Source organism: Lepidochelys kempii, chromosome 17, assembly GCF_965140265.1.
Source record: "Lepidochelys kempii isolate rLepKem1 chromosome 17, rLepKem1.hap2, whole genome shotgun sequence".
NCBI lineage: Eukaryota > Metazoa > Chordata > Testudines > Cheloniidae > Lepidochelys > Lepidochelys kempii.
In genome coordinates, this window is record NC_133272.1 from 16,072,177 (window position 1) to 16,090,617 (window position 18,441).

The 18,441-nt window shown below is 43.0% G+C and overlaps 1 protein-coding gene across 12 annotated transcripts in view; it reads left to right on the forward strand.

Moving 5' to 3' along the window:
• The window catches only part of CASTOR2 (cytosolic arginine sensor for mTORC1 subunit 2), a 195,766-nt gene that overhangs the window by 158,308 nt on the left and 19,017 nt on the right, over window positions 1-18,441 (forward strand). For 11 of the 12 annotated variants that reach the window (XM_073315842.1, XM_073315833.1, XM_073315837.1 and 8 more), the window contains exon 9: window positions 52-17,548. In XM_073315842.1, the coding sequence (XP_073171943.1) occupies window positions 52-117 (66 nt within the window). In that variant the 3' untranslated portion in view covers window positions 118-17,548. The remainder of the gene's footprint in view (window positions 1-51; window positions 17,549-18,441) is intronic. The other variant, XM_073315835.1, reaches the window with a different exon arrangement.

The following is an 18,441-nucleotide window of genomic DNA, read 5'->3' on the forward strand; positions in this document are numbered from 1 at the left end:
GCGATTCAGTGGCTTTTACTGGAAACATTCCCTCTCTTTGGTTTTCCACAGGTACCCGAAGAAAATATAAATGGTGTCATCAACGCACTCCAAGTCAGTCAAGCTGAAAAACATTAGAAATCTTCTGAGCTGGTTGCAGATGCTTTTTTATTATTATTCTTTTTCTCACAGTATTTCTTGAAAAATCTGATTCCGGAGAGAGATTGAGGTGCCATGAAAAAAGACTGTGAACCGATGAGCAGAAGCAACTCCAACAAGCTTTTTTTCTTTCTGTCTTAAAAGTGGGAGGGCGGGGAGTTGTTATGATGGTTTCCTGACATTAGACTCCAAAGCAAACTGCTTTCCTGCTTTTTTGGTGTGAAAGGAATTGCAGGTAGACAGGCAGCCTCTCGCTGAAATGCAGAGGTATAGACAGATTGCATACACAGTAGCTTTAGGGAGAGCTTCAAAACAACACCTGAAAGGGAAGAGCTGCTCTTTTAGCAGAGAGCATGAAAAGCATAAATGAAAGAAATGTGGAATTAAAAGGAAAACAAAACATTGAACTGTATTGATCTTTCCACTAGCATCAGACTATATAAAAATGGTAACAATCCCTTATGATCTATGTTCAGATTGGGTACTATTTTCCTTCACAATTCAGTGTTGTGAGAGGGTGGGAAATAAAATATTTTTTTCTTCTGCAATTCAGAATTGGCTGCACAGAGAACATTGCAGCATGGTTCTTTATTAAGGGCTGTCTTCTGCCGATCTGTACTTTGGGGGCCTCTGTGTGCTGTTGAAGTTATGTATATTAGCTCCATTTTCCACAGTCCCCCAACATCCTCTTACTACAACATTGTGTCTAGGCATCCTTCCAAGCCCAAGAAAGTTTGCCATTCTCTGATGTCCATTATCTCATGCCTTTTCCCCGATTCCCAAGCTCTTAACATGTAGGAATTGAGGATGGTTGTAAAGAGGCCCACTTGCGTAACCAGCCTAGTAGATGCAGGTGATGTACACTCAAATCCACTCCCTTCCATTCCTACTGAGACACTTTCGCTCCCCTGGTGCTGTTCTGCCACATCTCTATTCACAAGGGTAAGGAAGCATCCGAAAGTCCCGAGCTCATGGCTTCCTCAAATGAGAACTCCTCCTGGATGCAACATTGGTTTTATCAGTGTAGCTCAGGGCTCTGTTGCCTTTCTGCACCCACTCATGTCCTTCTGCGGCCAAGGTTCTTGGTGAATGCGTTGCCATCCAGTAAAACGGTTGGCCAAGAGCGCTGTGCTTTTGCAGGGGATGTTGATACCTGGGCCCTTGGGGTCCTATTTATTTCACCTGCTACTTAATTTCTTTGGTGAAATGTGGTTCTGGTTTGGCTGTGAAGCTAGGAGTGGGAGTCTTTTCATTGACTCGGTCTCTTTGCTAACTACAAAGCCCCGAGGGCCTGCTCCAAAGCCACTGAGTGCTACAGAAATGTGCTGAAACTCTGACCTGGTTCCTTATCCCTGTATTACCAGTTCTTTTAGAGGAAAGTGATGTTGGTCTTTAATAGACAGCCCTACAGCCTGCAGTCCTGCCGGGAGCTGCTTACATTTTGACATCCCCTTGCAAAAGAAGCAATGAGCCAGTGGGAACGAAACTCAGTAGCCCAACGTTTTACCTGGTGCCATGCATCTTGTTCAGCCCACTTCAGAACTGCCCCACGGTCAAGACAGGGGTCGAGCTGATGGTGAGTATAGAGCGGGGAGGGCAAACATCGCATGGGAGTCTGCAATGAATGCACCTGAAATGCCATACGTCAGCAGCAACCCGCTCTCTGGTGAGACACAGGATCTGTGAGGAAGAAGGCCACATTGAGATCTTGTTTCATAGGTGGGAAACTGAATTTCCCTTGCACCTTTTAACCTGTTTTACCTCTTCCCCCCACGCTTTTTTTTTTTTAAATTAAGAAATTATGGATCCTGTAGCTTTTGTGAGGATTTACAATCCCAGTGTAACTTCAGAGAGAACCACCTACACAGACCTGTATCTTGCAGATTTTCTCCAGGCATCTGTTCCCAACCAGTACATATGATATATTCATACGTGTGTGTATGTGTTTATGGTACAGACACAGATACAGACACGCTGTTTACAATGTCCTTCAGATTACACAAGTATTAAGAGCCTGATATTTGGTTTATCAGAAAACACCCTCTAGCCCTGATGTTGCAGGGCCCACAAAGTTAATGGAGGATCCTTTTTGGGGATTTTTTCAATCAATCTGTTAAACAGTTAAGGAAACTAGAGCATCTTTAGGCAATAACATGGATCTCTTTCCTTTTTCCCTAATTCAGTCCACCATCGTTAAGTGCTTCACTTTAAACACCTGCTTACTTTCCATTGACTTAAGCCTATGTTCAATGTTAAGCACATACTTAAGTGCTTCACTGAACTGGGGCCTTAAAAAGAACATTTTGCTTTCCCTTTAGGCAGCTTTTCAACTGCCCCATGGAGAACTATAGTAACTCTAGACTTTGGGGGTTAATGCTAATTACAGATACGACACCCTGTGTCTCTGGATATTTGCTCGAAAAGCTGCTTTCCTCATGCTCTTTTGCAGCATATACACAGACATCTTGTGTAGTGTGATCTTTTTAAAAAAAAAAAAATCCCACCTACTGAAGGACTAAAATTGGTATACAAAACTGTTCTTTGCCTAAAGAGCACTTATGTCAAACCACAAGTCCCAACTGAAGTCTGGCTGAGCTGTTGGAAGGTTATGGGGGTTTGTTTTGTTGCTTTTCACAGTACAGACACTATAGGGTTTTCCCCCATTGGGACAGTGAATGTGTCCCTTTGTGGGACTATGGTTTTATTTAGCGATGCACAGACTCCTTGAATGAGATCAAAACTGCCATGTACAACTTGTCATTCAAGGTCTTTGAGCAGTAGAGCTGCAGACTTTTTTGCAATGTTGTGGGGCTAGAAAATTTTGCTTATCAAGGATGTTAGCTATCGGAAAACTATTATTAATCAGTTTACACACTGGAGAACAATTACATGTGTTACCCTCTCCATGTGATATTTCTGCTTCCTTAGGACGAAGACGTTTATCTGAGGGGATTACTTGAAATGAGCAGCAACTTTACTGAGCCTTAACAGAAACAGGAAAATAATGATCTTGTTATAATTGTTATTTACACTGTGCACTCAGGCTAGTCTAGATGACAATATTTTTTTTTCCGAGGGAGTGGACCTTAAGTTTATGATGATTACGGATGTCTCTGGTGTGCTTTAGAACTCTCTTCACAAGGCAGATCGATATGCTGTCATAAAAACATTAGCCTTGAAAAGTCACGTGGTGTGGTATGACATTGAGTGATTCAGTATCTCTAAAGTGGCCATAGGATTTGCTGTTTTTTCCCCTCTCTTTTTGTCTTCGTAACCACAGAAAACCTAGATTATTTTGGACAACTGTCTGGATAATTTGATGTGGTAGCTAAGGAGTCTTTGAAGAGCCAGTGCAATATGCAAGTTGTACCCTGATGATGAGAACTAAGCTGTAATTTCCAGCTCGGGGAATCAGAGCTGTGCTAACTCTGATCAAGTTAATATGCTAAAATTAGCCGTGTAGACAAGGTGGGGCAAGTGACAGGACGGGCTTGCCGCCAGAGTATGTATCTAGAATTTCAAATGGGATCTTACTCAAGGCAGCTAGCCTTTCCACTGTTTCTGCAGCTTCACTGATCTTTGTAGCATGCTAGCTTGACCAGAGCTAAAGTGGGTATGTCAATCCAAGCTGGAAACAACACCTCCAGCACCAGTGTAGACATATCCTAAGAAACTAGTAAAACAACCAGGTTTGATGCCAGGATGGGGCGTTGAACACCCGAGAACTAGTGCAAGATGTGAATGGGATCTTCATGGTTTCAGCATATCTCTGTCTGGCTTGGACCAGTACCTCAGACCCAAATTTGGGGAGAGTTCAGATTGGGATCCTGCTCTGGCCCATGTCTAGCTGGTATAAGGGCTGTGCGTTGCTTGTATGTTACAGCAGCTATTAACTCTGCAGGCTATGCTTGCTGGGTGGGGTGGCGACAGGAGGGGAAATCCCCTAAAACAACATGTCAAACCTTTGTTTAAAACAACCCAACGACTTCACAATACCCTTTCTTTTAGCACTGGAGGAAATCCAAGTGGATGTACCTTCCTCGCAGTGCTGACCCCAAACTACACAGCTTACTCCACTGCTGTGAGCTTTGGAGCCTTGCTGCTACCCTTTTCCCTCCAGCATTGCAGCACTTCCCTGCAAGGGGCAGAGCAAGGAAATCCAAGACACTCTGAACATGCTCAGGATGAGTGGAGTCGCAGCAGTAGGGTAAGGAAAGGAATCCTTTCCTAGGCATGTTCTGGATTGCCACATCCATTTGGCCCTGCTGCCGCCCCGGCAGTCTTTAGCACCTGATTTTGTGCAAAAAATAGATATTTTCAAGGGTTGGGTTTTGTTTTTTATTTAAAGCCTTGTAACAGTTGTGTCTCTGTAAGGATTGGTGGAATTGCACTACTCCTTAAACATTACATATATGAGGGAAGAGTGGGAGATAAGTGTGTAAGAGTGATTCTGTATTCCTTCAGGCATTCTGCATAAATAAAACCATGGCTCTGCCTTCAACCCACCAGGGCTGAACCTAACTGCGTGAGGCTCTCTCTGACCCTTGTGTTGTGGAGTTTTATTCAGCGGTGGTTGCTGATCCAGCTGGATTTTTGAAGCTTACATTAACTGCATGGAATCCTCTTCACTTTCTCCCCTCCTGCCCCCATCTTCGTTGCGTTGCACAAAAACTCAACAACCACCAAAAGGTTTATGCGCATCTGTTTCTAAAAGGGAGCAAGGGAAAAGCAGTTCTCAGTCTCCTTCCTTATTTCCCTGAGGCCTTTGTTTTCTTAGAAATATAAACCTCTGATGCGTGTTACTATGTAGCAATGACTAATTTTTGTCTTTTTCTATTGATTTCAGCTGCAGATCCCTTTTTGCTGTGCGAGTGCGGGTGTGTACGGTCCTATAAATGTAGCGTGTTTACAGAGAAATACTAGTATGTATCTATTGTACACATATATAAATACCTGTGTTTTCTGTTTTATGGCTATATACTGTACATGGCATATATACTTGAGCAATATAGGTTAATATATTCTATGTGAATGTGTGTATATTCTAGATACACACTTAGCGTGTGTATATGTAATAAGTACTGTTTACACACATATATTCACCATATATTTTTAATTCAAGTATATAGGCAATGTGACTATTTAGATATGCTGGCTGGATTTCTCAAACCTTTTTAAAAAAGGAGAAGCAGCTAATGAAGCACTGGCTTTTTTCTGTTAATGAAGCACTGTTGCCAGTAGGCAGAGACCTTTAAAGATATCCAGAGCAAAGTAGCTGCAGGCTGATCTTGGTTTTGTCAGTTACAGAAACACTCCTTTCCTTTTTAGTTTGCTGCCTTGGATAGAACGCAGTCTACAAAAGATGGTGTGGTCTGTTTGTTTGTTTTAACTGCATTGTTTTGCTGCATTGAACTGCTTTAACGAGTAAATAGTGAACGTTGGGTTTCAAAGTGCCTGTTCAGACCCCAAAGTCCATTTGGCACAGAATAGGGCGTCCACGCAATTGTGTGAACAAGTGCAGAACTGGGATCTTGATTTTATTTTATCTTCTGGAGTTCATACGCAATTTTTGTTTAAAGCAACCGAGCAGCTTTCTAACTTCAGCCTGTAGGAGGAGCACAGTCTGGACAGCTGTGAATGAAAACTTGTGGAAAACCTGCTGCCCTTTGAGCCCGTGTTGACTAAAAAGTCAGCTAGTTCAGTGTGAAATTCTCACAGCTCTCCCTGTGCGAGTGCACATGTGTTTCTTTGTTGGTGCTTGGGATTTTCTAACTGGATTTTATCATGAAGGGTTTTAGCTTTTTAGAAATAGGCAATTTTGGGGAGATCTGGCTGCTGCTGATTTAATGGCAAAAAAACAAGCTGCTGTTAATGCAGGTGTTGCTATTTATTAGAACCTTAGTATTTATTGCCTTGATTGGCAGTTTAAATCAATGCATAGTTTTATAACAGGTCGAAGTGGGGGGAGGGTTTTTTAAAAATAAGAATGAAAAATCTTGATGTGGTATTTGAAAGTTTGTTGTTCTTGCATCTCATAATCAGAATCTCCTGACTCCCTGGAGTGGTGTTTGTAAGAACCCAGATGGGAAAGGTACTTCACCAAAAACATCAACTAGTTTTGTTTTCTTGCTTCTGTAAGCAGATCCTGTCTAAACCACTTTAAGCTTCCAACTTTTGTCTTCCCCATAAGTGCATAATTGGACATCCTTTTAGAGGTTTGGATGCTTTTTGCATCCCTTAAGAAACAGGTTTGGTTTTTGAATAATTCGGGATTGTTATGGGATTATCTCCTCTTTTCCTTCCTGTGGAGAGGTTTAGTTCAAGTCTCCTATTTTGTATGGGACTTTGAGGTTGTGGAATCTGTGGTAGGTCTTGTTAGAATTAGGATCATCTTAATGGAAATGTGGTTTCAAGAGAGTGATCCTCAAGCAGCTATTTCCAGTGTATCTATTTTTTTTTAATTATATTTTAGTTTCCCTTCCAGTTTAGTCTGACTATTCTCAGGGACAGCCAGAGAATGTTGTTGAACAGAGATGAATTGGGCCTGCTCTGTAACAAAAAACGTGCTGATGTCAGACCCTGCCAAGGGGATGCAAGTGAAGTCTAGCAGTAATTTACTCTCCCGTACAAAACACACCAGGCTCTTCGAGGCACATTATAGAAGAGAAGTGTTACTGGAAGTGAGGATCCCCGGAGCCAGTGAAACCATCCTGGAGTAATTAATCAGGTTCAGTTTATCTGGAATCTTAGGTTTTATTTTCTTGGCTCTTGAAGGAACATAAGGGTGTCAAGTACGGCAGCTGAAGCACGCTGTCTCTGCAGCATGCTTTTGCTAGATAGTAACTTGGAGAGTAACCACGAACCTGGGCTTTCCTTCTGAAGACGCATTAGAAGGGAGGGAAAGGAGGGCAGAGAACACGCAGCATAGTAAAAAAGCTCAATTTGGAGAAGACAATAAATCTGTCCTATACATTCAAATGCTTTTGACTCCTATAGTCTAATATTTTGTGAGATGATTACCCAAGTATTCCCATGCCCACAAAGTCTCTCAAGTGGGCCTCTTCCATTGAGTCACTTGGGGTCAGATTTTGATACTGTAAGATGGTCACATTATCTTTACTCCACAAATCGTATTAATCATGGTGGACTTGATTTAAAGCAAATTGATTTAAATCACTAGTCAGGAAGACTCGATTTAATCATGGTTTTCTACATAAAAGTGCATTCTTGTTGGTTGTTGTAACCCTAATACATATTCTCCACAACTCAGAGATAGATGTAGTTTTCATTTTTAGAAGGTACACGCTATACATTTTTAAACAGTGATTTATTTTGAAAACTTTTCAGATTAGTTTTACAGCTATATCAGAAAACAAATGATTGTTTGGTTATTTCATTTACCAAAGGTAATTGAAGCAGATATTTATGAAGTCATTGGGAGGTGAACTATCTCCAATTCAACAGGTTAATCATTAATATTTGGAGGATTTTCTTGCCAGGCTGTATTAGGAGGAGAACATCACCAGACAGACATTTAAATGTTTTATTTAACTAAAACAACAAAGTTAAGTATTCTGGATTTTTTTCTTCAACAGCAAACATATAATATTTTAACAAAACAAGCGTATGTCCCTCGCTTCTCACATTTATCTCCAGACTTCTTCTCCTTGTCCAGATCTATTCCGTCCCCAACAAGCTTCTATTCATTGAACTTTTTGAAACTTTGCACCTTTAGAGAGAGGTAAGGGATTGACTCTGTGTACACAAATTTGCAGAGGGACAATAGAGTTGAGGTCTGTTATTTTTCACCTCTATATATTATTTATTTATTTTAAAAAATTTTGCTGTTAACAAGCATGTTACCTCTGGAGACACAGTTTGAGAACTGAAAAACTAAGCATCTCTGATGATATCCTCTAGACTGAGCACTGAGTCCCATTGGGTAAATAGAAAGATTAATCTAAATAATCTATACAGAAGCCCCTGGAACTCGATAAGATTGGGTCCCTAATCCATGAACTATTGGAACTCAATTACAGAACTTTTCTTAAACATTACGTGAATATATTGTCTCATACTATAAAATCAGAAGTTATAATCCTTATTCCATGATGAGATATCTTTGAGCTATAAGGTATCTTAATTAAAACTATCTTTAGATAGGCTTTTTCCTCAAAAAGCATTTTACCAAAAAAAATCCGATTTAAATAAAAAAAAATCAGATTTTTTTTTTTAAATCATTGATTTTTATCCACCCTGGTATTAATGATTGAGTCATCCCATTGAAGCCACAGAAACTGTTTGTGGAGTAAAGTGCTAATCAGCGTGAGTTATCAGCATCTTGCCCTGAAAAATGTACCATTTTTGTCATCTTAGATCTTCCATAATACACTGACATTTTTTGCTCTTACAGATGTAGTTGACCTTGAGGAGCCAGATCTTCCGCTGATGTTAGTTGATAGAGCATCATTGACTTCAGTGTAGACATGGCAACTTACGCCAGCCTGGGGGCCTGTCCTGTGATCTTTCTAGTCCTTTTGGAATCCTCACATCAGTGGCAGTAGTTTCACACACAGGTCCTGGCCCCACATTCTCCCCAGGATAAATCAGAAGTGAATGCAGCTGCTGATATAAACCCATTGCAGGTGAGATCAGAATTGGGCCCTTCACTTAATAACCAGAACGAAAGCATGTATTGGATGGTTTTAGGTCAGGCAGTGTGTGCGGGGGGGGGAAATCGCTGTGGGTGATAAATGGTGTCAAGGTTTTGTTTCTGACTCTGCAAGGCAGGTGACAGATCTGGGCATCAGGGTTTTGCTTCTGTCTGTGTAGGGCAGGTGAGGGCTCCTGGCATCAGGATGTGAGGCATTATTGAGGAGCAAACGTGGAAGATTGGTCCCTGTTGCAAATGAGGGTGTCTCAGAGTTTGCAACACGGAGAGGTGAGGTGAGATGCAAAACTGAACGACGCAAAATAAATAATTTTTGTTTTTATTAATCTTGCAAAAAAAACAAATACGTCTTTGGTTTAGTCACGAATCGAAGCTGAATTGCATTCTTTTTTAAGACAACTTTTTTTTCCCCAGCCCAGTGGAGACCTCAGTCAGAATCAGGTTGTTTTGTCTCACAGAGCCAGCCTTGAGGAGAGAATATTCGCGCACCCAAAAGTGGAAATATTCAGTGAATCTTTCTAATGTTGCAACCTCTTTCCCAGGAAAAGCCTCAGAGCATCTCTGAGGTAAGATCTGGGTCACAAACTCCGGTGCCTGCACAGAGCTTATTGCAGGATCAGGGCCTTAGTTAATAGCGTTACCTCACTAGTCTTCTGACCAAAGTAGAGTGGAGGGTTGGCACACTAGTTTAGGTTATGGGACTTGAGTGGGAGGAGAGAGAGCTCCCTCAGATTGATTTGTTTTCTATCTGGTTGTCCCCACTCTCTTTATCATGTGGGGTATTTTTTTGTGGGACGACCCCATCCCTCCTGCCTATGCATTGTATCTTCCTGAAAAGCAGAACCTTAAAAACAGAGTGAAGAAAGCAGATTTGTGGCAAGTAACATCTCATGCCCTGTAGGCCGTGGTTTCAAGAGCGCCTCATTCAACAGCTTAGCAATGTTACCAGGATGATGGAAAATATATGTGGGGGAGAGGGGTGTTAGCTAGCCACTGGAGTGATTGTGTGGGAGATAATAGACCAGACAAGTCTGAACTTCAGCAGCTGGCTCACAAGCAAAAATGTCTCCTAGAAGAATTCATTAAAGGACAAGAAGTAATTTTCTGGTGGAGCTTATTTTTTTTATTCTTAACAACAGTAAGCAGTTTAACGCATCTCACTTAGCTGTTATAGTGCAGTCTATAAACGTTGGAACGGATTAAACTTTTATTACCTGCCAGATTGTAAAATCCAGTACTTCTTTTGCCAAATACAATTGTGTGTGCGTGTGTATATTTGCATGCATATATACTGGCTGAGATTTATAAAGTTACCTAAGAAATATGGATGCCCACTTCCCATCTATGCATGCCTGTATGCCTCTATAATGTGTCCATTGTACAGACATATCTATGTGCGTGACTTAATAGAAATCGAGCATACAGATCCCTTCGATGGCTTTGCACTTCTCAGCCAGTATGTAAACGCTATATGCACATGCATATGTGCAGTAGATTCTTTCCATTATTCAGTCCTGTATTCCTGTGGGCCAATGGTAAACTAGGAATCTAGTGGTTTTAAATGATTTTACTCTTTCCCATCCACCTTACCCCCAGCCCCATCTAATTGTCTTAGTTTAAACCAATAAATGTGTGTGCAGTTTGTATGTTAATAGCCTTATGTTGGCCCCACTAGACTGTGTGCCAATAGAACTGGCCGTTTCCCTGTATACAGAAAGATGATGACGGGCTCTGATCCCATGCCACTGAAGTCCATGGGAATTTTGCCACTGAGTTGGATGGCTCCCTAAGCTAGAAATGAGTTGCTGCTTGCCGGTAGTGATGGGAGAACCGAGCTGAAACCACAGAGTGTGAGCTGACGAGAGGGCTGGGGCCAAAAGGAGGCAGCAGTGGCTTTGCCAGCAACAGGAGAGAATTGTACGACAGGAGCCAGAACACACTTCGCGAAGGGGGGAGGAAGAGAGCATGCTTTTGCTCTTCTCTTCATACATGAAAAACTAACTCTTTTACTTTAACAAGCATCAAAACAAAAGCCCATAGACTCTGCAGAGGGAACATTGGCCAGGCATGGCCATAAATCTCAGAGAAAACACTCAAGCCAAGATGCAGTGAAACTGGCTCATCTCGGCGCCCACCCTCTTAGAGATGCAATTCACCCCATGCAGAGGGTCATCTCAAGGCTACATAGCACTTCATAGCACAAGGCTACATAGCACCACTTTAAGTGACACCCAGCAATGGACTGGTCCTAGACAAAGGGGCAAATGTCACCCTCAGTTTTCACGTGGGCTGCGGTGGCCTTAGCAGGTTGGTTTTGTTCTGTCTCTCTGGTTTTGGTCTGAGTTTGTCTTTGGTCCACTTGATATGTTTTTTTACCTGCCCTGAGCTCTGGGTGTAAAATCAAGGTATGGCTGAGTTTTGTACAGCTGCAAGCAGGTTGCCACTGCTTACATAGTAATACCTTAAACTTAACAGTTACTATAGTATCTGCTGAAGGAGTTTGATTGGTGGCAAATGCTCAGGACCAGGTAAAGAGCCATGGTTGTGCATAAGCATTTCTAGCTAGAACTCACCATCTTCTTTCACTAGCTACTCAAAACCCCCATCATATGCCACTAGGGCAATATCACAAAAATGGGTTCATTCATTTGTTTCCAGTTGCTGCATGTTATTGATCAGTGAAAGGCAATGTTTATGCAGTAGGGTTTTTTCCAGCTTTCCAGTGGGATGTTGTGGGTTTGGTACCAGCTTTCATCAATTACAATAATAGCTAAATAATAATAATTCTTACCAGTTATTTTCTAATCTGAAAATGAACTAATGCCAAGCTCCTAGTTCTCTTAGCCTTCAAGGGGAATGCCACTGTGCTAAAAAGAGAAACCTCCACCATTTTCCCCAGTCTGATTTTTATAGAGATATAACTGTTCTGAACACCAATGTTCTTTAAGGCCCCAATCCAGCAAAGCCTGTTTGCAAGCCTATTTCCATGCTTAAAACTATGCACATGCTTAAGAGTGGATGCTGGATTGCAGGGAAATAGGGGGGCATTTGAATTGAGTGCATCACATGAATATGTACCACCTCTAAAATGAACCCAGTCTCTAAACCTCATACATGTTCTTTTCATATGATCTGAAAGTGGGGTAAGTGATTTCCCCTCTCTTTGGCCAATACAAGCGTTTAGGGGCATTTAACTGCTAGAAAATTCTTAATTCAGGCACTGGCTTGACAGTGGGCTTCTAGCTTTGTTTCTCCTCTGTGCTTCTCAGCCTGTTGTTACAGCCATATCAGCGATGGGTCAGGCTAGCTGGTGCTTGTATGGTACGTGTCAGTGACTGATGAGTCAGGCTAGCTGAAATTAATCCCAGCTGTGAACAGTTGGGGGGGACTCTGTCTCAGTGGGTCCCTATGACCTATATGCAGGGGGTCAGGAGGGTGCACGTTTTGGAAGTCAGCCATCAAAAGGCTGAAGTCGGTGTAATTATACCAGGATGTGGCCTGGTATCTTTGGTTTTTTGCATTTCCTGTGATGTAGCACAGGGGAGCCAAAGAGGGGCAATTTATGGGGACCACGCTTCCCAAAATGCAGGGATTCTGGTTTTAATCCCAAAGCAGAAGGCCACTCAGACCAAGCTGGGTCTGATAGTCTCCATAGGCTACGGTGACCGTTAAAGATTAGGGTCAGATGTTGTCTTCTCCTTTTTAGGCAGATTAGGCTGATGCTCTTGGCAAATTGTCAGTATAGCCCTTGTGTAGGCAAAGCTGGGGCATCAGTTATCTGATACCTTGCACTATAAACTCCTGACAATGCTGAGACTCAAAACATAGTATTAAATGCAAGATTTGGTGACAGGACAGTTCCCCTTTGCAGTAGCCACAAGATCCCTCTGTGTAAGAGCTGATCTCTTTCGACCTGCAATATCTAAAACAGTGTTGCCAAGCCCTCCTAATACTGGGTGGGTTTTGTTCTTAAAGCCCTGGCTGTATTCATGTGAATACATGAGAATCTCAGCTTCCATTTTTTTAAAAATAAGTTTTACCAGTCTTGGTTGGGCAGAAAAGCTTGTCAAGGTGACCTGAGTCCACCCAAAAAGCTCTGAAACCAGAAGGCAAAGAAAAAGAACCCCAAATTTATCATTTTTTAAAAAATTCTGACATTCCAGACTCATGATTTTTGAACGTGTGAGGTTGGCAATACTGCTAAAACAAAAATCCTTATGTAAAAAACCGCCCCCTCCTCTCCACCCCACCCCCGTATACATCTGGAAAAGCAGAGAGCTTTACCCTTCAGCAAGACTAGGATGTGTGTTAGAAGAGAGAGATCCTGAAGCGAAACCCATCGTCTGGAGCACACACAGGTGTGCCAGAGCTGTTCTAGACTGTTCCTTGGTTAACCTGCAGCACTATGCTTCTATTTAGCTAGTCTCTTGAAGAAAGATTTGAAGAAATAATTGAATTTTGAATGTCTCTTTTCTGCCAGCTGTTCTCCATGTTTTCCTTTTGTGTTTTTGTGCGTGTGTGGTGCCATTTCACATATGCTGAGGTGAAATCCAGTCAGTCAGTATTCAGGGACATCTCATTGGCAGATGTGTTTGCTTGTTTGTAGGTTAAAAAAGACAGTTCTGCAATAGAAACTTCCAGTTTTTCCTTGTATGTTGGGAATGGGTAACGTCTGCTTTGAGGTGAAGGCCTAGGCTTTACTTCTGTTGTGCATTTCATTAAAAAAAAATAACTTCCCCTCCCTCAATATCATCACCACCACCACCGCATCCCTCCGCGGTTGCTCATTCTCAAATCGGCAGGTTTTGGTGACTAAAGAATGTTCTGTCGCAGCAGCACTGGGCTGACCATTAGAACTCCAAGGGCCCGATTCTCATTTACACCAAAGTCACTTTACGCCATTCTGGCAATGTCAAGGGAAATTCAAATGGGTGCTGGCTACATTCACGCCCACTTTAAAGCCTCGTAGCCCTGCCAGAGCAATGAAAAAAGGGGCCTTCGTATCAACGAAAATGAGACCCCAAGGCTCTTTGCTATTCCCATCTTCCTCTGGGTTTCTATTTGCTCTGACTTTGTAAACGTATACTGTAGCATAGGGGGCAGGAGAATACATTTATTGGTTTTGAGGTGGGGGTTGTTTTTTAAAACTTCTCTGGGGGGATAAGAATGTCCATTTTCCCATTGTTTTTGATGGCCTCTTCGAATGCAATTCTGAAAATATTTCCCACTGCAAAGGCAATCCTCGTTTGTCAGTAGATTTCCTATAGGCGTGGGAAAACCCACTGCTAATATTAATAACAACATAGGTCTTAATCCTGCAATTGATGGTAGGTGACCGCTGCTATCAGTTACAGGATCTGTGGCCTTAAGCTGCAGTTCAAGAGCAGAATGCTGACCGCCCCTGCTCCACTTTTGAAGTCAGTAGGAAAATTCCCATTGACTTCGGTGGGACCAGGACCCAGCCCTCTGTCCCATTGACTGTCTCTCTTCATTCATAACCCCCTGTGCTTTACCTGTAGTAACTGATGTTCACTGCGGTCATTAGAGGCACTGAGGAAGGACTGGGGACTTGTTTCATCACATGCCAGATACTGTGCTGGGCTTAGAGTTGGAGTCTGGGAAGGGGTAGTCCTAGAGGCTGATAGTTTGTTAGCGCTGGCTCTAATTCTGCAGCGTTTCCTTCCAGTGCAAACTCCTTTCTACGTTATTTTTTAGGAGGTCAACCAAAACTAGGCCCTCGAACCCACAAGGCTGGTGTCAGACTGTAATGACAGTGTTCCCATTGAGTGAATGGACCATGCCTCTTCAGTGTTCTCTAACACTACCCTTGGAGGTCATGTATTTAATGCACCGGCTCTGAGAGCCAGATGCTGTAAACCTTTACTTGTGTGAGTAGTTAACCTTGATGGCTCCAGTAGGAATATGGAGGGCCAGTCCCGAGGTCCTTGGTGGGCCTAGGCCTGGTAGATGGAATTTTGAACTGGGGGGGGGGGGGGGCTGAAATCCTGTTTCTAAGTCTGAGGCAAAGAAACCTGAGAGCAGGGCTTTGTGGAGCAGGCTGTATGTCAGATTTTCCCAACATCAGTGTTACTTTGCTTCAAACAGCTCGACCCTAGGCTGCACCTTGAGAACTTTCATTTGGATGGGCTATTTTAATGGAATGACCATGCCAATTCTTAGCTGAGCATTTTGGGACAGATACTGGTGTAGAACTTGAGAGAACCCCCTTGCAGTCAGACCCCCTTGTAAACTCTATTGCATTTAGCAGAGTTACTCCAGATTTACCCTAGTGTAACTCACATCAGAATCTGGCCCTTTCCCTAGGGCATTTCGCTGTTAATGGCCATTTTATTCCTGTTGTGACTTACTTGAACAGGGCATTGATTACTCTTTTTCTTGAATTAAAAAATCCAGCCCTGGTCCAAATTACTGCTAAGCAGACTGAAGCAGACCATAGTTAGGAGGCTGTTGTGTGGCTCAGGTTTTCTGGCAAATAACCAGATCAGAGAAATTCTCATTCCTAAGCCTTGCCAACCCTAGGACCTATGGCCGGTCACCCTTCCCACCTTGTGCTTCATTCAGCCCAGTTGGAAAATTGGGATAAACACCACTGAAATCTCCAGAGACTCCTTGAACACAATGCATCTGAGCTGAACTTTCCTGTATAACTTAATCACCAGTATGATACGTTCAAGCCCTAAATGGCATCTGAATTTTTGGCAAACACTCCTGGTGCTGAAAGCAAAATTGTTGCTGTTATCGTACAGTGGGGTGTGGGGGACTGGGGGTGCGAAAAGAAACATTTGGTAACACGGCCTTGTTTATTTCCATTGTGTTCTGTCTTTGCTGGTGTCTTGCAGAAACGGGAATTTACAAAGCCGTTCCTTAATTGGAACCATCTTTTTTTTTTTTTAATTGGGATAAATGATGTGATGGAGACTTTTCTTTAAAAAAAAATGCTCCAGAAAGCAGCTGACTGAAGGGGCAGTTCACCCCTATTCGAGGGACTGGTGCAACACTTGTGTTCCCTAAGACTTTAATCCTGCACAGACTGACACACACATGCATGTTGAGTGACTCAGCTGAAGCCAGTGGGGCGGTTTGCAGCATGCAGAATTATGTCCATGTACCAGTCTTTGCTAGGTTGAGGTGGAAAGGCTTCAGTGAGATTTAAATGGTTGATAGCCCTTGTGCCAACCCTCTGCACAGAGGTGAATTTCACCCGGTCGCGTTGCAACAGCAGCGAAAGGTGTTGTTCTTGTATGAAGCGTGGAGCTGGAAGATGGATGGTTTTGCTTTACACAGAGAGTGCACATGCTTATTTTACTTGCTGGTCTTTTGCTGAAACTCGAGATTTATTGTACTGTATGGAAAAGAAGAAAAAACCCTCATGTTCCAAAACAAATGACAGTATATTTTGTACTCTGTAAAGTGTTAATTAAAATGGAAAAAAAAAAAAAAGCGAAACATACGCTGTCTGCTTTTGTACTGATCAAACTGATTAAAATAAAGCAGAGCTTGGCATTGTCTTTATAAGATGTAACTCTCTTTTGTTAAGCCTTTTCTAAAAGGCAACGAATGCCAGGGAAAAAAAAGTCTGTCCTAGGTTTTATCCCAGTATTCAGCTGCTTGCATCAAATGGTGACCAGGCAGCTAAAATCCTGAACATCCTGTTGACCCTTGTATTCACACCAAGCTCCAATGAATTATATGGGCCTCCCAACAGTTGCAAGGGCCTATTCATGTAGATCCGATTGTAGGGTCAGGGTTTAGGTGGTAGCAGGCACCAGAAGGCCCCTGGCCAAATCCAGCCCAGATGGGTATCGGTACGACTCTGCTGAACGCCTGGAGGGCAGTTCCAACTCTGAAATCAAGCCCTCTGTCAGGACGCTGTGTGTGCAGGGAGAGATGCCAGCGTTCTTGGTGGTACCATCCTCCAGGTGCACCGGTGATGCAGGGCTCACTCAGCTGGAAGGTAAGCGATCCATCCCATTGCACTCTTTGAAAGCAGGAGCCAGTAAGCCTAGCGCCATCCCTTATGGGGAGTGGGGGGTGAAGAGGGGGACTGCAGAACTGTCTCCAACTATTGCATTATACAAGTGTCACTAGCACCTTTTGGACCATTGTTATTAATTATTATTAAGTGCTGGCAAACGTTCCCTTGTTCTGACAGGTATCTCCCAGGCTGTGGGAGCTATGGGTGTGTGTTTGCCTACGCAGTCACTGCCCTCTCTGCACTGAAGTCTGTGCTTTGGGAAGAAGGGTGCCACACAAACCCGAATCTGAGCTAAACTTGTCACTCTGGCTCCGTGGAAGATCTCCACCCAACTGGACCCAGGCCCATGTAGATAGGCGTTTGTGGAGGTCTGGGTAAGGGGAGTTGAGGCCAGTGCTTTACCATCCAAAGATCCAAATGACACTGATCTTCTGCCTCATTCCCTTGACTTAGGACCCCAGCTCGATGTGCTGCAGACTCCCTTAGGCTAGCTCTCCTCACAGCAGTGCGCAGGCCAGTAGTTCTCCACGCAATTTTGAAGTACACAGCTGCGGTCTCTGCCAAGGGATGAAATCCAGCATGGACACGTCACCACGTCATGGTGGACTCGTCAACCCTACGCCACGGCTGGCTGCATTTGCTGTGGTCATTGGCAGGCTGTGCATTGCCCTGATCCCGTCGTGGCCTGTGTTATCCCTTTGGAGATTTGAAGACTGGAAGATGGAGTTGAGTACTGTTCCCAGGTAAGCAACTGCCTTCGTTGTTCAGGAAAACAATCGTGCTTTCCAGTGCGTAAAGTGCTGCGCTTTAGGATCATCTCTCTCGCCGAGAAAGCCAGGAAATCCCCCATTACCACTTACTGTTCTCAGCAAGGGTGAAGTTTTGAGGGGGCTGGAGGTTCTGGTTGAAATTCACAGGAAATGCAACTCCCATGTCTCTGTCCCGCAGCATGCTGTACAATTGGGCATTAAGGAGCTGTCATAAATATAAAGGGAAGGGTAAACCCCTTTGAAATCCTTCCTGGCCAGGGGAAAGCTCCTCTCACCTGTAAAGCGTTAAGAAGCTAAAGGTAACCTCGCTGGCACCTGACCAAAATGACCAATGAGGAGACGAGATACTTTCAAAAGCTGGGAGGAGGGAGAGAAACAAAGGGTCTGTGTGTCTGTCTATATGCTGCTTTTGCCGGGGATAGACCAGGAATGGAGTCTTAGAACTTTTAGTAAGTAATCTAGCTAGGTATGTGTTAGATTATGATTTCTTTAAATGGCTGAGAAAAGAATTGTGCTGAATAGAATAACTATTTCTGTCTGTGTATCTTTTTTGTAACTTAAGGTTTTGCCTAGAGGGGTTCTCTATGTTTTTGAAGCTAATTACTCTGTAAGATATCTACCATCCTGATTTTACAGGGGGGATTTCTTCATTTCTATTTACTTCTATTTTTATTAAAAGTCTTCTTGTAAGAAACTGAATGCTTTTTCATTGTTCTTAGATCCAAGGGTTTGGGTCTGTGGTCACCTATGCAAATTGGTGAGGCTTTTTATCCAACATTTCCCAGGAAAGGAGGGGTGCAAGTGTTGGGAGGATTGTTCATTGTTCTTAAGATCCAAGGGTCTGGGTCTGTAGTCACCTAGGCAAA